The 23,260-nt window shown below is 40.6% G+C and overlaps 1 protein-coding gene across 2 annotated transcripts in view; it reads left to right on the top strand.

Moving 5' to 3' along the window:
• Nucleotides 1-23,260, top strand: part of sema3ab (sema domain, immunoglobulin domain (Ig), short basic domain, secreted, (semaphorin) 3Ab) — a 75,079-nt gene that overhangs the window by 34,002 nt on the left and 17,817 nt on the right. Inside the window, exons 2-4 of one of the 2 annotated variants that reach the window (XM_037767195.1) lie at nt 9,522-9,880; nt 20,218-20,378; nt 20,806-20,868. In XM_037767195.1, coding sequence (XP_037623123.1) covers nt 9,763-9,880; nt 20,218-20,378; nt 20,806-20,868 — 342 coding nt within the window. In that variant the 5' untranslated portion in view covers nt 9,522-9,762. Of the gene's footprint in view, nt 1-9,091; nt 9,881-20,217; nt 20,379-20,805; nt 20,869-23,260 lie in introns of those variants that run through there. The other variant, XM_037767196.1, reaches the window with a different exon arrangement.

The following is a 23,260-nucleotide window of genomic DNA, read 5'->3' as shown; positions in this document are numbered from 1 at the left end:
ACTGAATGGTTTTGCATCAGCTTTCATTCTCCTTTTTCACACCTTTTCTTCTTCTTTTTCTTCAGTTTTGTTGCTGTCCATGTTTTGTCCCCCCCCTCCCCCCTTACCGCCTCTCTCTTCTGTCATCTTTTGTGGCCCTCAGTGATTTAGAGCAGGTAGATTGTATTCAGTCAGGAGTCCAAGGCTGAATGGGGATTATTGGGTTTATGTCAGAGTCAAGGTTCTGATTGAAGGTATAAATCTGGGTGGAAGGATGGAGGCTCATGGCTCCCTTTTGTTTGACCTCAGCTTAACACCAGAAGCCCCATTAAAAGAGACGGACGCCCCAGATCGATCGATCAAGCCCCCGCTTTCCCCCCAGACTCCCCTGCTATTGACAAGGTCAGTTAATCCATCGTTTAATGTCAGAACACACAACGTTTATGGGCTCAACTGACACTGCTGATGTGCACATTCAGGGGTCAGCTGCGGCGAGCAAGGCGATTTGATTAAAATGCACAAAGGAGAATCACAAGGACATGTAAAGTCGTTGGGAAGAACAATAATCAATGCTCTAATGTTCTTTTCATTCTTTTCTGGTATTCATTTAGACAAACTAGTGCAGTATAGCATCATATAGAAAGACAGACAGACTGAGAGAGATCCCTTGCTTTATAGTTAGATATACAGTACGTATATGTCCTTTCACACGGAGACCACGGTTCACAGCCCGTCTCCTACTAACAGTCAACACTGGTTTCAGTTTACTATGACCAAGCAGTTTACAATTGCCTAAACTTAACCAAACCTTAAACATAGAATCATATTTATAATGGTCACATGGATCATTTTTGGGAGCAACTGTCTGAGCTTTTCTGACAGATCTAGCAGGATAATTTTAACAACTTCTGTTTATTTTTTGACGTCGCTGATGAGAGATATTACTAGAGTTGCAGGCTTGACCTGGAGTGACACAGGGTCTCAGCTGACCTCCTTCTTTTCTGATCAAAGACTCAGCAGGGATGTAATCCCAAGTCTCCAGTATTGGTTTTTAATGAAGTCTAACCTTTGACCCCCAGTAAGCCCCAGCATACCATGACAGTAGTCACTCAGTTTGTGTGTCATGTTGGCTCTTGTGTAAACAGTCGGAGAGTCAAAGTGGCTCCTTTTCAGCAGTCACAATTTTCTTCCTCATGGAGTAAAACCATTAGAATATATTGAATGTTGATTATTACTTCTAGACTGTATGAGTTGGCAGAGATGGGTAAGCAGGGAAAGATGCCTCTGTCGTAAAAATAGTGTATCAGCAGGTTTCTGAAAATATAGAAACAGTAGCTCCTGTGTGTCTCATGAACTACTTTGCTATTGGCACTGCCCGCAACGAGGGGGAAAAAAGAGGTTTGAGTCGGTCCCATGTTTGCCTAGAAGAAGTTATTGTTATGTCTGCTTCCAGAAGGTATACCATTACATGCTGGGCTATGGCTCAGAGCTTTATGGTTCTCTCTCTCTCTCTTTCCCAGCCTTTTCCTACTCACGCCTCGAGCTATACAGGGCTTACTGTGGTAACCACCAGAAGTGTGACAGAGAGAAGGTGAAGTGTATGGTCATGTCAATTCGGTTTGTTATAGCATGAAGGAAGTGAAGTGTGTGATGTCTAGACCGCTGTCACTCCGCTGAGCCGAGTCAATAAACAGCATTCGTGATGAGTTTCAGCTTGTCTGTTTCCACCACAGACACAAACACGGACACACAACGTTCACAGAAACAAACTGGTCTTTCTCTCCCGTTATACACTCTGTTCTCCTCCCTGGAAAGCGAGACTCCTCTGCTCCTCTGACACATGAGCTTTGCAAACGTAGGTGTTTTACTCTCAAGTTCTTTATTGCTTTTGTACAGTAAATCTGCGAAACTGCAGCAGTTTTATAAAACCTTGTAAAATATACAATTTATGTGACAGATGTTGGATTTAATGATAGAGTAAAATCACCTATGAAAAGAGTTTCCAGAAAGTGCACACTGTTTTTTCAGGTTTGGTTGTGCAGGCCTCACCATCAGATACTCATTTGTTGTAAACTTCCTATTTGTAGTAAAATACAATGCTTGCTTTGGTGTGATAACATCAGATTTCTGAATATTTTTAGAAAAGTCATGCGTATGTCTAAACTGTGGCAGCATTTTTCGTAGAAAGGAAGCATTTTTGTGCGCTGTCACGATCAGTTTAGATAATCATCAACAAGCCTTTCAGTAAGAAGAACAGTTTACTGTTTCCCAAACTCAGTTTATGAAAGGATATTTGGAAAAGCTATAGAGCAAATGTGATGGTTTCTTTCTAAAAAAATGTAATAGCACTCATATTATTCTCCAGTTGATGAGTTAATAGATAGCTAAGGCAGAAATGGTGCATGGCTTAAGCTGCGCTGTACGTCTGGTTTGTATCTCCCAACCATAAAAGCTCAGTGAGGACACACACCGTTTAGAACAGGAGCTGATTCACCACGATAGTAGATTGCTGTAAAGGGAACACCTCCAGATGCCTTAGCATGGAAAAGACTGTCATGGAAATTAAATGTGTCTGCCAAGTGGTGCTGCATAACTTCCCCAAGGAACCTGGAACCAGAAGTGGAAAGGTTCCGGTGTAAATCACCTCTGCATATCTCCAAATATCATTAATATATCTGAGAAAGGTTGGAACTTAAAGGGATATTTCAGATTTTTTGAAGTTGGGTTGTATGAGGTACTTATCCAAAGTCCATAGACTGGAGCAGCAGTACAACATTTTTTAGCCACCTAAAAAAAGGCCCACCTAAAAAAAATAATGTCAGTTTAAGTGTACGTTACCAACTGAGCTACAACCAGCCCAGTATTTGTTGTGTTGAAAACAAACTAAGCGATTGAGGCAGCAACTTCCATGTTCTGCAAGGTAAAATGACTGTTTCTGTTAAATGGATCAGTACCTCTTACAACCCCTCTTCAAAAAAATCAAACTCTCCCTTTTAAAGTATTAAGAGAGGACATCCTGCAGTGAATCCCCATTGATGAAATGTTGATCAAACTCCAGCTCTGGGGGCAGTGTACTGCAGCTGACCCTGCCCTCTAACCTCCAAGAAGGAGGGCAAACAAAAAGTAATCACATTACATTTCTTTCTATTAACACAGCGTTACTTCTATGCTTTTCAGAAAGAAATCAAAAGTGTTTCCACATGGTGAAAAGATGTCTTATAATATACCATAATGACTTGAAGACATTTCTGCGGGTTATTTTCCATTCTGTGTGACTTTATATCTAGGGCGTATATGACCGAGAAAGGTGCTGTCACAGCCCCCGTCCTTGTTCGTGTAATCTCTGTGTGTTTTTGTTGTTCCCTGTGGAGGTGAGAAGCAGGTAGCCTGAAGGTTGAAATATTGATGGATGATGATAAATTCATGTGGCTGGTGAAAGAGTGAAGCACATCCAAACAGACGCTGTGTCTTCCGATCTTAGTGTCGATGCCCATCAGTGGCAAACTGGTATTTTCCTCTAGAGGAGCGATGGCGCGAATGAAATTGCATTCTTGTAGTGAAATTTGAGAGTGCTGTATGCTTCAAATTGCGATGGGCTGACAGAATGTATGTTGATATGAACTGGCAAAAGGCTCACTGTTGCCATAGTGGACCCTCTGGTTGCCACAATGAGGGTGTGGTTGCTTCGGTGTTGAAGACGATGCTCCGTTACCAGTAATTTATTCATAACTCTGAGGTTTTTGCTGTATTTTTCATCCATTTTTCATTAAGAAAGAGTAAATCACCAACAGCATGTGGTTTATTCAGTCATGAATAGTGCACAACACACTCTATTTATGCCATATACTCCCATGAGTCTGCTTACATGGAAGAGTCGGAGTGGAAAAGAGTTTTTCTACACTTTGTTTGATGACAGCGATGACAGATACGCTCAAATATGATTTTACTCTGTCCCTACTAGTGTTCTAAATAGTACTGCGAGTGTTCAGTAGTGGTCGGACATGATGTGTTTTTCTTGTATATTGTCTGGGATAAGCTGGTGGGGATTTTTCCCTTCATACCAATACCTGCTGGCTCACACAGCTGGCTTCAGTCACTGCATGTTTGTGTGTGTTTTATGCCAATAAATACCACAATACTGATAAATCAGTCCTGTCATAAGCAGCAACCCAATATCCATGGCAGTGGGGCAAAGTGCGTCACTGCTTCGTATATGTCTCATCTCGTCTGGGGCATGAGAATAAAATGTCATACGATGGTATTTAAATTGTCTTATGGTAATTTATTCCACTCGGAGGACCTGAGGGCAGATGAAATATGAATGCCTTGACGAATCTTTCTCTAAAACCAGTCTTAACAGGCTATATGGAATGGCCGAGCCACGGTGGATCTGTTCGCGTCAAGAGAAAACGCCCAGTGTCCGCTGTTTTCCATACTTGAACCTGTAATATTACTCTTTATCCATGCCATTTCTCTTTTTTGTTCTCGCATGCCGCCTGTTCCAGTCACTCACTGCTGCCTGTTGTGAAGCTGATCTTAACTACAGCTGGGTGGGTGGATGCAGGGGGGAACTATGCATGGCCGGTATTGTAAAGGGTAGGTGGGCGGCAAATGCGGTTAATTTGCTTGTCTTTGGGCTTCGTGGTTAATTTTGCTGAGCCAAATCCTCTCATTTAGGGGATTATGTTCCCAGGCTTGTGGGGAGTAGGTGGAGGTCAGAGAGGATGAAATGGAGGAAAAAGGAGGAATGCGGACAGAGGAATGGAGAAAGTGATGGAGAGAGTTTTGGGGTAAAGGTGTAGAGGGATGGAGAGACATGGCGGCAGATGGGGGTTAATGTATGTGCTGGTGTGGAGTGGGGGGAGGCAGAAGAGGAAAGCAGCTTGTGTGTGGAGAGATCTGAGGGGTGGGGGTGTACTTGTGTGGGCAGGAGGCGTGGTGAGGTGGGGAGAGTATTGTTTAAGGAGGGCTGAGTGAACTCTGATGGGGGGCTCCAGCTTTCAATGGGTATCGACAGATCCATTGCCATTCCAACTCCACAGGCCTGATCAGCCCCACGTCCAAACACACCATGCCTCTCCACGAGTTAAAGAAGCCCCCCCTCCCTTGCTGCTTTTGCACATAGGAGCTGATGAACTGCGAGATGGTCCGAGTACTCTGGGCCCTCTGTCTTACTGAATACAAGAGTTTAGACCATGAGGCTGAAGTGGTGCTTCAGAGAGGGGCATTCTCCTTGAAACACACAACACCCTTTGGGCTCTGTAAAAACCCACACATAGTCAAGGATGTGTCCCTCTTTTTTATTGGACCAACGTTATTCAGTATGTTTTTTAACCATATAGTTAGGCTGAGAGGTAAGAGGCAAAGGGAAATACTATTCAACAATTTTACAAGACTGTAAAGTTGAAGAAAACTTTGAGTCTGCAAAGTAAAACACCGAAAACTTGTTTCCCAGTCATTAAGTGATAACTAAAATTTTGAGGGTTAATTAGATTAGATTTTATTTCGAGCATGTGTGTGTGTGTGTATACAGTATATATATATATATGTATATATATATGTATATATACATATATATATATATATAAATATTGGGGCTGTCAATAGATTCAAATATTTAATCATGATTAATTGCAAATTAATCAAACATTTTTTATCCGTTCAAAATGTACCTTTAAAGGGAGATTTGTCAAGTATTTAATACTCTTATCAACACGGGAGTGGTCAAATATGCTTGCTTTATGCAAATGTATGTATATATGTATTATTAGAAATCAATTAACAACACAAAACAATGACAAATATTGTCCAGAAACCCTCACAGGTACTACATTTAGCATAAAAAATATGCAAAAATCATTACATGGCAAACTGCAGCCCAACAGACAACAACAGCTGTCAGTGTGTCAGTGTGCTGACTTGACTTTGACTTGCCCCAAACTGCAAGTGATTATCATAAAGTGGGCATGTCTGTAAAGGGGAGACTCATGGTCACCCATAGAACCCATTTTCATTAACATATCTTGAGGTCAGAGGTCAAGGGAACCAAATTTTAATGTAAGTTTGGAGCGTTATTTAGACTCCTTCACGAGAAGCTAGTATGACATGGTTGGATTCCTTAGGTTTTTTAGTTTCATATGATACCAGTATCTTCACTCTAGTTTTAAAACTGAGTCTGCTACAACCTAAAAATCCCAAGTTTCGTTAATGCGTTAAAGAAATTAGTGGCGTTAAAACAAATTTGCATTAACACGTTATTATTGCATTGACTTTAACAGCCCTAATAAATATGTATATGTATACATGAGTGTGTGTGTGTGTGTGTGTGTGTGTGTGTGTGTATATATATATACATACACATATACACATATGAAATCAACCTACATATCCTAATAAAGGCTAGAGTAGAGAAAAGTTGGGGAGAGTGCATAGACTGGATGAGTTAGAATAAGATGTGAATTGAGAGGGTTCAGTGGGGTTCAGTGGAGAAGTGGGAACACTTGAGATGAATACCTCCCCTATGTCAGGAACTGGGACATTCTCACCACCGTCTTTTTTCTCTTTGAGGAGGGGGCCAGGAGGATTTAACTGCCAATTTTCAAGTCTGCTTATGCATTTTTGATAAGAATCAAACTGAATTATAAGTGACAGTACTTCAACTACTTATTGATGTGACATGTAGTACAAGGCGCTATAGTTACTGTTATCCTCTTGAACATCGAATCCATGAAAACACTTTGCCGTTTTCAACAGGCAGTATGGCCAGCAGAAGTGTGGAGTAACATTCTCAAGTGGGCCATTCACTCCTAATTCCCTTCCAACAATCGCTCCGTCTGGCCTTAGTTATGGCAGATTGTGTTACATGATCCTTGGAATAATGAACTGGTACGTCAACACTGCCAATCCCACACAGCAGAGAAAAGGATCGGTCTGTTTCAGCCCCTAATCCAGTCTGTTTGGGAAGCAGAGACTGTGGCGTGACACTTGTTCCTCCACTCCCTGGAACCTCCGAGCGCCAGCTCACATTAGCATAACGGTGAGGCCCATCCACTCACTACAGGATTAGTTCAGCTCTCCTCCCACTGTCTGATGGCTCTTTATCCAGATGGATACAGCCTGTTAGAGGTCTTAACCACACCATTGCCACTAAAGTCATTATCATTCACCACGAGAAGGAATCAGCTCACTGAGGGTCTGCTGTTCAGAGGGAGATTGACATCTCATTTGGGATGGTTTAGGAGAAAAGACAGGGAACTCCCCTTCAGACTATGATGGAGTAGCCAATAAATGCTCAATCAATCTGCCTTTATACAGTACTTAAGTGACTATTTAAGATTGTTAATCTGGTTTTGTAATGTTTTTTGGAACTCTGTATTTATGTAAAATGTGGATTATATTTGTTGGACACGAAGACCAGCTTAATACGTCAGTAGAGAGATTTATTGTTAATACAGATTTGCGGCATGGTGTAAGAGTTTTTAAACTTGTTCAAGTCAGTGCCCAAATTCAATAAACTTGCCGTACTGCATCTCATCCTGGGGGTGATGTTCTCTGCTCAGTACGTGGACTTTTTTTTGTTTTTCTTTGGAATGAGATTTGTTACACTTTGACCTTTGAGACAGACTGTTAAGCTTGAAAATTAAATTAAGCTTGAAAGTATTTCTAGGAACTTGTGTGTTTACCCATGTGATTGTTGAAACTTAAGTGGCGCCATCAGTAGATAGATGGACCTGACAAGATGTATTTGTCTGTTTGTCCATATAGTTCCATGTAAACCATGAGCTACAGTACAGCACTGTCATTCACCACTAATCCATCAGACTCAGGTCAAGTGTAGATTGCTGATGTTTTACATTGCGAAGGGAGCCAGTTAAATAGCATGCAGTCTCTTCACAGTGTCTCTGTCTGGCTTCTTCACCCAGCAGAGAAAATCATTTGTAATGGAGTCACTGATATTCAGTAAATAACAGGAGACTAAAAGTAGTGGGCTTTTAACCACATAACACATTGACTCCTTTGAATTGATTTATAGCATAATGCATTTGAGCACAAGTGAGGTTATAAATTATGCATAATTTAATTTATATTTATACAGCTGGTCTTCTGGGAAATAAATCCTCATGCAATGGATACATTTCAGTATTATGCAAGTCTCCAGAAGAACAAACGGATATAGGAAGAGTGCAAGAAAGAAACAACAGAGGTGATTCAGCTGCCTTAAAACATGATTTCCTAATACCTGCACAATGTAAAAAACTGTAGAAATGCATTGAAAAATGTGAATGCACAATGAAGGATAGAGAGAAAGAAAAATGGGTAAAAAGCTAAGGTAAATTTGAACACAAAAAGATGTCATATGTGGTTAACAATATAATGGATTTATTTGATGCATATTCAGACGCTTGTGTTTCTCTGGTTTTGTTAATTGTTGGTAAAAATCAAATCTAGTTGTCCAATATTAAATTATTCGCCAGCTATTTTGATAACCAATTAATTGGTTTGAGTAATTTTTTAAGGAAAAAAATGGACAAAATTCCCTGATTGTAGCTTCTTAAATATTAATCTTTTTTGGTTTCTTTACTCCTCTATGACAGTAAACTGAATATCTTTGAGTTGTGGATAAAACAAGACATTTGAGGACGTCATCTTGAGCTTTTGGAAACACTATTGGACATTTTTCACCATTTTCTGACATTTCATAGACCAAAAAACTAATCGATTAATCAATAATAATCGTTAGTTGCAGCCCTAAAATCTAGTATACATATGTACTATATTTTAGAGTCTCATTTATACTGAATAACTAAATCAAATTTTTTACTGAGAATGATTTTCCTCAGAATGTTCTGCGTTCATGTTCCACTGAGTTTTTCCTGTTTTCCTACTCGTTCTAACCTCCTGCCATGCCCTAACCTTTCCTCTCCTACTACTTTTGCTTTCACTGTTTTCTTTTCTCTCATGCTTTCTCTCACCCTCTCTCCCACCTACACTACTCTCTCTCTCTCTCTCTCTCTCTCTCTCTCTCTCTCTCCCTCTCTCTCTCTCTCTCTCTCTCTCTGACTATGCCGTCTGCCTCAGCTGTTCTCAGTTGCACTGTGTGCCTTGTGCTGTGGGGACAGGGCAGAGCTGCGCTGAGTGGGGCTGAACTAGTCCAGAGCACTGTTAAGTAGAGAGAGAGGTTGATAGGAAAACAGAGTGAAAGCGGGATAGAGAGAGAGAGAGAGAGAGAGTCAGTGCAGATTGTGCTTACCAAGCAGACTGGATTAACAGCTGAAACAAACTGGACCTGTTTTTCTCTCTTTAGCTGAAGGTAGAGACTCAGCGACAGCGTGGATGGCAGTTTAGACAGAGCTGCATGCTGGTTAGGTACCAGGACAGAACAACTATGGCGGTCGTACCAAGACCCTCTGACTCTTCCTCGCATTTAGTATGGTGAAGATCTCTTCTTTGTGCTTAGTTTGGTTGAGTTTACCTTGGACTTGCTGGTGTTGGAGGCTCACTTGCAGTGACATTGACCCGTAACCCCCAACTCTGCTTTGCAGGTTCTGCCTCCCCTGGAGTTGGACTCTAATTTTGGCTTTTGACCCCTGGAACAGGAAAGGGTTTTTTGATTTGGCAAGAGGGACGAGACCTGCTGAGAACCAGTCTGGACTGACCCACCAGCATTTATTCATAATCGCTGGACAACAACATTTTCTTCTGCTACACCAGATCTGAGACGGACCGCACTGGACTGGAGGCGTGTGTTTAAAGGACCTCTCTGGCCTCTATTGCCCCAGGACCATGGGCTCTCTCTGGGGCAGCATTACGCTGCTGTGTGGGGTGGTTCTGCTCAGGACGGAGGGCAGCGGAGCCCAACAGACCAAGAACAACGTCCCCCGGCTAAAGCTCTCCTATAAAGGTGAGCTCCTTGCATTTATTTGTCCATTCTGTCATAAATGTTTCAGCTCTTCACTATTTCGTCTGAATTAGAGCCTGTGTCGGGTCGTAACGCTTTACCTCTCGATCATGCAGATTTAGATCCGCAAACCACATATGAAGTGACAAGAAAAGCTTGTCTATAGAAGTTGTAGTAACTGAGATCCCAGATGTCTCCATGAGGCAGAGAGACACGTTCTCTCTTTTATTAATATCTATCAAAATGCCAGCCAAGTTAACTGAGTTGAAACAAGAAGGTTCTTTACAGGGCTTGTCAAGCGTAACGGCTTATCAGATGTACGCTCTGGTTGTGTGACGGAATAATGCGTATCTGTTTTGTTTGTTTTTTAAATGATTTTAGTCAGGCATGAAAGCTGTTTTTATATGGCATTAGATCATCTGGATTTCTCCAAAGCAAGTTGCCTTTTAATGTTCATTTAGTTATGCAGATAACTCTTCCAAGTATAGTATTAGTGTTCCCATTCAGTTCATTTGGTTAAAATGTGTTGTTCTCACGGAAACCTCAAGGCAGTGTTATTAAAATAGTACTAAATTGGTTAAGTAAATATATCAGCTGGGAATAATAAATAGGAATTAATGGTTAATAATTCACTATACATTATGCCAAGAAGAGAGCAGTTTGGTGGTATTTAGTAAGTTCCTATTGTATCTCTATGGTACAACTGATTGTTTATTACACACGTCTTTCTCTGATGCACTCTCCCTGTTTTGATCAACTGCTGTTGTCGGTTTTGCAATGAAAAGTGGTGCCAGACATGGACTCCCTGGCAGTTTGAGCATCATTTATCCCTCTCTCTCCCTTTCTTTTTTTTCCTGGATGTCATTTTTTTTCGCTCCGTTCTTTCCTGCATGGTAATTATGCTCAGGATGAATGGTGCAGGTCTGTTTCAGCAGATGGCTTTTCCCAAAGAGAAATATTTCTCGCTCAGCACTGGGAGATCCATAATTATACACACGAGCATGCTCGCACACACACACACACACACACACACACACACACACGCGGCCATCTGTAGTTAGCTAATGATACCTGTGAGCGTATCCGTCATTTAAAACAACATGCTGTCAGTTTGGTGAAACACGCCCATGCAGTGATATCTCTGTTAGAAGTCAGGCCTTCAGGTAGCAGCCTGGACAGCTTGGTTATTTGGCTGCCGTCTCCACATTCAATATTTCCATTAGACCTCATTCGCATTTTGGCCTGTGGGAGCAATATTTGGCACTATATGTGGCTGAGGAGCTCCAGCCTGAGAGGAGAGCGAACAGGTATAATTTTCATGCAGAGAACGTGATGGAAATATTATTCATATAATACTGTAGAATTTCATCAAACATCATCCATTGTAGGTCCCATTAGGCAAGTGACATGGGATTATTGCATTATGAATCATTTATATCATCATATAAATTATTTATTACCCCTGTGATAGGTGAAGCAGACTCAGATTTACTCGTGGAAATCAGATGATTCACCGTGGTGAATTAGATTGCAGTATACCTGTATAGACAGCCGGAGAAGTTGTCCAGTCCTGAGCAGAGGAGCGTCTGATCAGTGACACACTGGGCTGTGAGGTGAAGGCACTCTGACCCCTACAGGTCACTGGGATATACTGGGAAAATCTATGTGCGAGCATCCACACACTTGCACGTGTTTCTAACTCTATTTAAGACTCATATGAACACAGCAGGAAAGTTTTTATCTCCAAAGCTTGAAGCAGCAGCCTGCTCCCCCACAGTATGAGCCCCTCAGTGAAAGGCTCTCTGAAGCATACAACTTCCTTGACCAACCACCCCACACCACACACACACTCCCCGCTGAACCCCAGGAGACTCCAACAGATCTTTGAAAGCGAGGGTTGAGGGGCAGAAGGGCAGTGGAGTAGGGGGAAAGATCACAACGGTACCCCATGGCTACCTAAACACGAGCTAAGGTCCAACTGTATCAACAACCAAGTGACTGGGTGATGATGAGGTAGCGGGAGGCCGTGGATATACAGTGCACCGCGGCACCATAAATTAAGTAATTCCACATATACTTTGACATAACTTGATATGAGATTAATTCACACCCCGAGAGTAAGCGGATCCTCTGGGGAGTAAACGGGGATCCATATGGTTTTGCAAGTTTATGGACCACAAGAAGAAGTAGAGCACATGTTGTTTGCTGTCCAGGGAACAGAAGAGCGGGTACTTTAGTTTTATAGGATGTGTATGTGCGGCCAAAAGTACTCCTTCTCTTCCCTTCTCCCTCTCTTCGACCTGTCCACCCCTTTCCTGAGCAGAGCCAACAACACACACACACACATTTGCAGGCAAATGCATTCACAACAGCACAATTCTTACCCTTGAATACCAAGGAGGAAAAGAGCCAAGAAAATTAAAACTACAGTAGTAACTCCTTGGTTTCACAAAATTCTTCCTCTAGTGGTCACACATTCAGCTGTTTTTGTTTTATTCTTGTTTTTGTTGTTGTGCGAATTGACTTTTAATCGGAGTTGGAGAATGGAGAGTTTCTCTTAAAGACCTTTAATCCATAAGCACGTTAAGAATCTTCGCAGCGGAGTTGGGTTTCTCGGGGTGTGTACAGTATAAACTCTGAATGGCCATGGGAAGGTATCCTACACGCTCAGAGAGCTGCATGTTTGGAGGCTTTCTCGGGTTCTGAATAGTCTGTTCCCCTCCAACTGTTGATCAGGATTTGTTTTGCAGTGTTCAGTTTTTGTTTGACTAGTTTCTCCAGGGGCTCTAAGAGGAATCTTTGTAGTCACTTGACTTAGTCATCATCTGTACCAGCTGCAAAGTAAGAAGAATGAATTCACTTTGTTAAAATACGTCATAAACTCCAGTGCCCATGGCTGTTGAGTAACAAACAGGCGTAGTGTCATGTAGGGCTGGGCAATGTGGTTGAAATCAATATCTCAATATCAATAAGAACATCTTCCAATATCAATACAATTTACAATATGGAAATGTATAAAATAATCACATTTAATATGATCAAACTAAAATGCAGTGAATTTACCACTATGATACATCACATTAGACAAAACTGTGTTGAACAACAACTTCAGCAACTACTTTTGTCTGGTTTTAACTACAATTAGCATCAAATTATTAATCTTGTCTACAAGATTTTGTAAAACAATAACAAAGTAGGACCGTATCAATACTATATAACGATACATGGCAATTAGGGGAGGGGGAAAAAAAAAGATTGCGATATTTTGTGTGGCAATATTGTATCGATACATGGACGTCAAGTATCAATCTTTTATTATATCCACTAGTCTGTGTTCAGAGGTTGTAGCGCGCTCAGTCTTTAAGCTAGAGTGAAGATTATAGTATCTATCTGAAACTAGAAAAACCAAAGGAATCAATTGGTACCAACCACTTCATTTTAGCTTGTCAGGAAGATCGCTAAATAAAGCTCCAAATTTACGCTACATTTTGGCGAGGAAAAACTGCCATGGCCATTTTCAAAGGGGTCCCTTGACCTCTGACCTCAAGATATGTAAATAAAAGTACTAAAATGAACAAAGTGGAAACTGTATCTTGTTAGAAAAAATAGATGTTGACAAACTGCTTAATTTGCATTTGAAAAAAGGTAATAAATCGCAATATATCGCAATATATCTTATCGCAATATTCAGGCTATCGTAATATATTTAATATTACAATCAAGATCGTATTGTGACTTGAGTACCGTTATAATATTGTATCGTGGGGTCTCTGGTGATTCCCACTCCTAATGGCATATTGAATTATTGCAAAGCCTTAGATATGTAACTCAAAAATGTTATTGCCTGAAAAATACAAAACTATCTTTTGTATACTCTTTCATTCATAACTAAAGCAATCACCTTAAACCTCAAACCAAGCCTGCCATATGTGAGAGTTGAGCTTGAGGAGGTGTTAGCCTGCATTTCTGCTTGACGCTGAACAAATTACTTGACTTATGAAGCTTAGTGGTGTTTCCCCTCAGGCGTGGATGAATCAGTGACTGCATACACTTAAAGCTGCTGCGGTGATACGTTGTGTTGTGTCAGTGTGCAATCACACACTCAGCCATGTGAACGATGAACGTCAGTGAAGCTGCTGAACCGGGGGACAAACATCATACTGTACAGCGCGGCCACACGTGGGTTATTGTTAAGACGTGTTTCTGCCTTTTCTTAGGAAGCACTTTAGATAACACTCTCTGTGCCCTCCAGTCGAGAAAGAGAGAGGAAGACGGAGAGAATGTAGGGTAAAAGAGTTTATTTTTATCGGTCTCACATGGGACTGTTGATTCTTTGCATCCATTCCATCTGCCCCCTTATCTCTCTTTTTCCCTTTCTCTCTCACTCTCTCTTTCTCTCTCACTTTCCATTTTTCCCTCTCGCTCTTCCGCTCTCTCTGTCCTTCACTCACAAATTCGTTGTTACAGAATATAGTAGTGGTGAGAGAGAGGGGGGGGAGTGAAATAGAAAGAAAGGGTGAATTGTTAGGACAGTAAAATATTTTTTAGTGAAAATAAATGGGGGGAGGAAAAAGAACGTAAAAGAGAAAATAGGCAACAAACTGCAGGATTCTTGACCGACCTAACAGTTAGGGGGTAAAAGAGAAAATTCGTAAAACATGGCAGGGCAGCAGCTGCCACCTGTTACCGGCCACACATTAGCCTATCCACCTGTCTTTATGTCTCTGTCTTTCTGTCTGTTTGTTTGTCTGTATGTCTTTTGATACAGTCATGCATGTTTCATGTAGCACAACATTACAGACGTATTACTGTAAAAGCTTTGTCACGGAGCTTGTAGGGCAATATGATGGTGTATCTATATCGTCAAAACGATATTAAAATGTCTATCGTATTTTTTTTGTTAGGGCTGTTTTTTATTAGGGCTGTCTAATAATGCATTATCGCAAATTTGTTTTAACACCACTAATTTCTTTAACGCATTAACACAATCGATCTATCTGAGGTTGTAGCTGGAATCATATGAAACTAGGAAACCTCAGGAATCCATTGGTACCAACCGTGTCATACTAGCTTGTCGCCAAGGAGGTTAAATAATGCTCCAAATTGATGCTAAATTTCGGCGAGGAAAAACTGGCATGGCCATTTTCAAAGGGGTCCCTTGACCTCTGACCTCAAGATATGTGAATGAAAATAGGTTCTATGGGTACCCACGAGTCTCCCCTTTACAGACATGCCCACTTTATGACAATCACATGCAGTTTGAGGCAAGTCATAGTCAAGTCAGCACACTGACACACTAATAGCTGTTGTTGCCTGTTGGACTTCAGTTTGCCATGTTATGATTTGAGCATATTTTTTATGCTTAATGCAGTACCTGTGAGGGTTTCTGGACAATATTTGACATTATTTTGTGTTGTTAATTGATTTCCAGTAAGAAATATATACATACGTTTGCATAAAGTAAGCATATTTGCCCACTTCCATGGTGATAAGAGTATTAAATACTTGACAAATCTCCCTTTAAGGTACATTTTGAACAGATGAAAGATGTGCAATTAATTTGCAATTAATCGCGGTTAAATATTTTAATTGTTTGACAGCCCTAATTTTTATATATCGTGTCTATCACATTATAGGCTACGCCTATATTTACTTGTTTTTTTCTTTTATCTTCTTCTTTTATTTAAACTTTTATCTTCATTTTGCACCGAAGTTCTTAAAATGAGAAAATACTCCACACTTTTCATATGTCAAGTATTTAATTCACACAGGAGTATACAAAAATAGGGTTAACCATGTGGTTATTTCATACGTATAGACTATTTATTTATTGAATTACCAGAAAACATGCGATATCGTGATATATATTGTTATCTAGATTTATTACACAACTTTGTTGAATACTCGATTCTGGTCAATCACAGCGTTCTACGGTCTGTTATTTCTTTGTAACAGACCGTTGCTATGTAAAACAGACCGTTGCTATGGACGCAGTTCTGAATTTAGACTCTGGTGGACCATTTTTGTGTCAAATTTTTGATTTATTAATTAAGTAATAAGCGGGATAATGTACAGCTAGCGGGTCATTGTTGTGAAATAAACCCCTTCAGGGCGATGCAAGACCTGTCAGGGTTTATTTCACAATAATGACCGGCTCGCTGCACATTATCTCTTACATGAAATGACCTACAGTATATCGGGATAGAATATTTTGACCACATCGCTTCCAGTGTATCAAAACCGCTTTGCAGAAAAAAAATATTTGGTTTGAAGTTGCAGGATAAACGGAAGAAAAACAAGCGTTGCTTTATCCGCGCACAGGGTGTCAACCCATTGTATATTTAACCAGAGGGCACACCAGTTCAGACATGTATAGGCTGCTGCCTCTGGCGTGGCTCGGAAACATCCTGTTTCTTTCCAATAACACACACATCAGAGCATGTTCCATAAACACACACACACAGATCCACACACAATACCCATAGAGTATCTGTCTCTGGATGAATAGCTTTTAATAACTTAGCAGTAGTCTCTGTTGAATGGTCTGTTGCCATGGACACTACTCCCATAGACAATTTTCACAAACCAGCGAAGTGTGTGTGTGTGTGTGTGTGTGTGTGTGGTGGGTGGATGTGGTGATGCTGTTCTTCATTCTCTCACTCAGGGATGTGGTTTGAGGAGAAGTGAAGTGCAGTCATCACGTCTGTGCAGTTTCCCTGCAGCTCCTTGACACCTTGCTGTTGATAAAACAAGTGGATCATTCTGTGGGCAATTACTGATTTCCTTTATATAAACAGATTATATACAAATTACACAGAGACACTCTTTGTGTTGTTGGGAGTTTATATTAAGGATCAAAAGGGATCTTTCCTTTTTGCTTTTCCAAATGACTCATCAATGTGTTTGTATAATCACCTTGCTGGATGTCGGGTATTAAGAGGGAATTTACTACAATATGCGAAGCCATAAGTATTCCCGAGCAAAAGTAAAACTGTTGTATGTGGAGGATGTCTTCGTCGTTCTCTCCCACACACAAACGCGCCATGATGCAGGTGAAAGAGGGTCAGAGGTAGCAGGCGGGTGTTATTGTGCTGTCAGTGAAGGCCTTACAGTGAATCCGCTGATGATCGATCACCAAGGTTACAGCAGGAGCATAAATCTGGGACACACCGCTTTGGGCTGGGCTAAGCAATACTTTCACTGCAACTTTTTTTATGACCTTGAGCTTCTTTCCTTTCTTAAAACAGTGGCTGTGTTACATGCAACCCAATAATCCCTTTAGAACAGTTAAATACTAATGTTCCAAGAAAATTCCCCCAATAAAATACAACTAGAGTAATGTACTGTAAATTTACAGACACATAAATACAGATACAAGTCGATACTGTAAATGTCTGGAAGCATTTATTGAATCATAATTTAAATTGTGTAATGTCTTCATGGATAAAACTGCTCTGGCTTGCATTGCTACCGTATGCCTTAACCAGCTTTTGGGTTTGGAAAGAGTCTCATTATGTGTCTTAGTGGCTACAGACTCGATCTGTTTTTTATGACTTCAAGAGTGATTTTGAATCCTCCTGGAATTAAGTCAGGTTTAGACGTCAACTTCTCTGGCTGACTCACACAGCGCCGTGAATTTATGCTTAGGACGCTAAATCCTTCCCCATCAGCGCTGAGACACAGGAAACCAACTGAATCACCAAAACAATGACAATAAAGACCCGAAGTCGACCCATTGTATATCACCATCCTGTGTGTATGCCAGTGTGTGTGTGCACATGTGAATGCGGCATATACGTGCATTTATGTCCGTGAAGAAAAGGTTTGTGTTTAAGTGCCAGAGCCAAAATGTTATATGAGGACGAGGACGTTCGTAACTAGAGCCAAGAGGTTCTTTATTTTTTCCTTTGTCTCCCACAGCTGTTTCCTCCACTTTTAACATGTTTCCTTTCTCAAATCCAGCTTGGTTAATGGCTATTGTTACAAACATACTGGCCCCATAAAAAGCATACACGTTAACTCAAATCTCCAAAGCCCCTTAATTTTAAAATGATGCATACATTATAATACAAAGTATTGATTTGATTTTCAAACAATAATAATAATTCCCATATGTATGAAATAAGTATTTCCATAATAGGCATTATTTTGTATTATTCGCCCATGCTGCTTTTATAATAGGTGAATGGTAAACAGAGTTATTATAGTAAACTAAAACAAAAATATTTTCTATGTATACATAGCTGCATTCTTGAGACATTATAGGTGGCCATAGTACAAAAACAAACTAAAACTGCTGTAAAACTAAAACTAAATATTAGGGGCTGTCAATCGTTCAAAATATTACATTTTTTATCTGTTCAAAATGTACCTTAAAGGGAGATTTGTCAAGTATTTAATACTCTTATCAACCTGGTAGTGGACGAATATGATCGGTTTATGCAAATGTATGTAAATATTTATTATTGGAAATCAATTAACAACACAAAACAATGACAAATATTATCCAGAAACCCTCACAGGTACTGCATTTAGCATAAAAAATATGCTCAAATCATAACATGGCAAACTCAAGGCCAACAGGCAACAACAGCTGTCAGTGTGTCAGTGTGCTGACTTGACTATGACTTGACCCCAAAATGCATGTGATTATCATAAAGTGGGCATGTCTGTAAAGGGGAGACTTGTGGGTACCCAGAGAACCCATTTTCATTCACATATCTTGAATGATTTTTTTCATGTCAATTAATCTATTCATTAATTTCTTGATTAATAGATTAGTTGTTTGGTTTATGAAATGTCAGAAAATGGTGAAAATGTTGATCAGTGTTTCCCAAAGCCCAAGATGACGTCCTCAAATGTCTTGTTTTGTCCACAACTCAAAGATATTCAGTTTACTGTCATAGAGGAGTAAAGAAACCAGAAAATATTCACATTTAAGAAGCTGGAAACTTTGAGATTTGTGTGAGAAATTTGACTCTTTCTTTTCTTTTTCTTAAGAAATTACTCAAACTGATTAATACATTTTCAAAATAGTTGCTTATTAATTTAATAGGTGACAACAAATTTATAAATCGACTAATCGTTGCAGCTCTAAGTGAGTTTATGAATGAGTAAAAGCAGTGTGATGCCCCCGCCCTCTTCTCTAATGTTCTTTTCTCTTAGACCAGCTATTGCGCCAGCTTGTGTCTTCTCACTCTCTCGGGTTCTGACACACTTCAGAGAGGGGGCATTCATTCTCCATGCTAAAACATTCATGAACGTTTTTGTTATTTACTCCCCGAGAAAGAGAAAGAGAGCACCAACGGAACCAGTTCTCCTCTGCTCCATAACTCTGCACCCTTTTGTGTGGGTGGTCAATGGGAGAGCGTTGTAGTGTGGTTAGACTTTGCGGGTGAGAACAAAATGTGAGAAGGACAGAGCATGAATGTGTGTGTGTGTGTGTGTGTGTGTGTGTGTGCACATGTTACACAAAAGGTGTTAAAATGCCGTAGTCATGATGCCACCTTTTAGAGGTCGTTACGGTAATGAGATCCTCAATGTCTGTTTGTGACAAGTTGGGCTTTCCGCTGTGAAAGCAAATGTCGCTTCGTTGCCAGACTTGGCAGACCGTTGCATTACACTGCAAAACGTGAGCTGTAGCCCATAGTAACGTGTCCGGATAGCCGATGTGGTTTCGAGTAAATCCTGCCGTTTGGACTATGAAATATTAGCGGAGTTATATGCCATTACATATTCCTCCCAGTTTTCCACTGTGAGTGTACCAAGTTCTGCTTGGCCGATCTGGTCAAGGTCACTTCACCATGCAGACAGTTTGGTCATTGGCTCCCAGTGCTGCTGGCATTACCTGCCCAGTCCAATTTGGCTTGGCAGTGGTTCTCCACGATCTGTCAGTTGCCTTGCTTGGCCAAGCTGTGCGATTTCTAGTCCTGAGAACATTTACACAAACATAAAAACACATAAAAAAGGACGCTTTGTTAAAAAGAAGATTAGGGATATATCCAAAATAACCTAATGTAGCATTTTGTTATTTATTCAGTGTACTTTCACAGCGTAGACCAGCGAACTGTCAGTGCATGTGGAACATTACAGCTGAGCAGGCAGACTAGTGAATGGAGAGGTGAACTTGTGGTCACAGAAACTCTGAGTGGTTGGAAATGTTGAAAGCTTTCTAAAAACCAAGGCTGTGTCTTTTCAGACACCCGTGGAAATCTAATAAAATAATTGAAATAAATATTGACCCGATGGATTCTCTTCGTCTCGCCCGCTGCCCACAGTGACGGAGATTTTCACAAAGTGATTATCATATTATGCTGATCATCACACATTTTTCTCTGCAGACATGCTGGAGTCTAACAACCTTGTGACGTTTGAAGGCCTGGCCAACAGCTCGGCGTACCACACCTTCCTGTTGGACGAGGAGAAGGGAAGACTGGTGGTGGGAGCCAAGGACCACATCTTCTCCTTTAACCTCCTCAACATCAGCAGAGACTACGCACAGGTAACACCAGGGTTTGATTTTCTGTCTGGTTGGCCATTCACCCATTTCTCCATTCATCATGACTTTGAGTTTTTGTTTGCCTTGAGTATGCATCTCCATCCAGAGTGCCAGTCGGGGGGCTCAGGTGTCTCGGGACTTTTTCTTTTCCGTTTCTACAGAAAAGAGCCTCATGAATCTTTCAGACCGGGGCTGTCGCACACGATCACACGCTGTGCCAGGCATGTTAGCTGCTCTCTGCACACCTGGATGAATAATGGAGTAAACTGAAACAAAGTGGATAACAAATCGCATTGTGACCCCTTCAACCCTCGTATATACACATGCGTGCGCACAAGCAGTGGCTGTATCGACTCGCTCTGTTAAATTGATTCGAGGAGAGGGGGGTCACTCTTCTCTAACATGCACAGGAACTGTGTTTGTGTTGCAGATCCCTTGGCCCGCTTCTCCCACCAGAAGAGATGAATGCAAGTGGGCAGGAAAAGATCTCTCGGTAAGAGCTAAAACCATCCGTCTTGCAAGTGGGTGTCAGCGTTTTGTCCCTCCGCTCCCACAGATGTTTTGAAAATGTCTTTTGTTCTCTGAAGGAAGTGCAACTCTGCAGGTCTCAAAGTAAACCTCCCTTGTAGTTGCACTGGGACTCCATTTATATATATGACATTTTAGTCATACACAATATGATATTGTTCTTTATCTTTCAGCTTGTTTATTCCAATCTGTCACATGGACAACACACAGCCTACTGTAGCATCATCATTTGACCTTAATCACTTCACATCAAGCCTCAGGGATCTCCATTCAATAGAGCGAGGCCTGGGAAATTGATGTGCTTTCTGCCAGACCTACTGGACCTATTAGGGGTTTAGGCTTCAAATTCAGACTGTTTAAGTAATAAAGTTAAACCTTTCCCTATAATAAAGAGCATTATTCTCATCATGCGCCCTACAGCAATATATTTGAGAACAAAACACGCACACTTAATCATCTGGGATTCCCAGAGCTGTAGTGTATTTGTTTGTTTAGGCTAAGAATCTTTTATTAAATTTGATGAGCTTCGAGGATCTGAAACCAAAAATACATTTTATTGTGGCATTAAGATCGAGGGCTTTTTCAGACTCCTTACCTCACTCAACCCCTCGCATGACAAGCCAAGCATCACATCTCCGCTGTTTGTGGCTGGGCCCGGTTTTAGAGCATCTTGTGTGGTGTGGTGGAACTCTATGTAAACACACTGAGAGTTGTCTCTGCTCCCTTCAAGCTGTGTTATGAATGCTATTTTCATTTTGGAGCCTAAGGCGATAGGCGAGAATGTAAAAAATCATGGCTGTTTGTGCCTCAGTAGGCTGCCTGGGCATTGGCCAAGCTCTCCTGCCCTTCTGTGTGGCTGATTTGAAGCGCCGTGAAGTCCTTTGTGTGTTTTCTGTAAACATTGTGGCGTGGATGAATAAGGCGCCCCGAGGGGTGGTCTTTCTGTTATAGAGTCGAAGGAGAGTGAGAATGAAAGGGAGATGGAGAGTGAGTCTGCTGATGTCCCCTGATGTACTGTAAGCAAACACTTACAGAGATAAAGCAGAAAGAGATAGATGAGTGTGAAAGGTGTGACCTCCAGAGAAAAAAGAAAAGCTGCAGCTATTGCATAGCCTGACAAATATGCACAAAGTCAATGCCAAACATGAAAAACCCTAAACAAATTCTTTACCAAGCAGTATAAGAGAAAAATATTTTAGAGCTGCAACGATTAATCAATTAGTTGTCAACAATTTAATTAATAATAATTAATCATTTTGATAATCGATTAATTGGTTTGAGTATTTTTAAAAGGAAAAAAAGTCAAAATTCTCTGATTCCAGCTTCTCAAATGTGAATATTTTCTGGTTTCTTTACTCCTCTATGACAGTAAACTGAATATCTTTGATTTGTGGACAAAACAAGACATTTGAGGACGTCATCTTGGGCTTTAGGAAACACTGGTCGACATTTTTCACCATTTTCTGACATTTTATAGACCAAACAACTAATTGATGAATCAAGAAAATAATGAACAGATTAAATGACAATGAAAATAATTGTTAGTTTGCAGCCCTCAAATACTTTCTGTTTATGTTCATATTTTGTGCTTCCTGCTGCACATTTAGTTCCATATCTTTGCGCTCACTTCTTCTCATCTGCGACAGAATCTAAAATCAAATCAGATACTAGACATTTTTTAAACAAGCCAACATTTGTTGATTGATTTCTTAGTGGGGCTGTCCTTGACCAAAGAAATTCTTAGTAGACTAAGTGTGTCGACTAATCAATTAGTTGATTTAATCAACAGATCTGTAAAAGTTTGAGTTTCTCCAAAGAATCATACAAAAGCACCACTTTAAATCTTGTGTTTACCAGAGATGTGCTCATAAGTTTCTTGGAAATAAGTCACTCAGTATGAAAAAAACATCATAAAAAATAACTAATTAACTAAATAAATCTTAGTCAACTAAGATCAAAACGACCGATTAGTCGACTAATCAACTAAGAGGGGGCAGCCTGAGATATCTGCAACTATTGATGATACTTTAAGGATTTTATTATTTATTACAAACCCACTAATGTAAGGTAAGACATGTTGGACACACCTGTATGGTCTGAATCATCTCATCTGCATCATCACGCAAAATATTCAGACAGGTATCACAGCGCAAAGAGATCATGCACAGTAGTGTGTTACTGCTTGTAACAATAATGTCAATTACTCCGATAACCCACGCAGGCCGTATAAATCCAAGCAAAGACAGCTTCTTAAATGACAACAAAAGCTTACATAAACAGAGGCGGCTGTCTGCTGATGACCTAGTAAAGCCAGATGAACTTAGGCATGCATAATTTGTGGCTGTATTCTCTCTCTT

The sequence above is a fragment of the Sebastes umbrosus genome, chromosome 4 (assembly GCF_015220745.1).
Source record: "Sebastes umbrosus isolate fSebUmb1 chromosome 4, fSebUmb1.pri, whole genome shotgun sequence".
NCBI classification, from domain to species: Eukaryota; Metazoa; Chordata; class Actinopteri; order Perciformes; family Sebastidae; genus Sebastes; species Sebastes umbrosus.
Note: the sequence above shows the minus strand (reverse complement) of the source record. Positions and strands in the feature narration are given on the sequence as shown.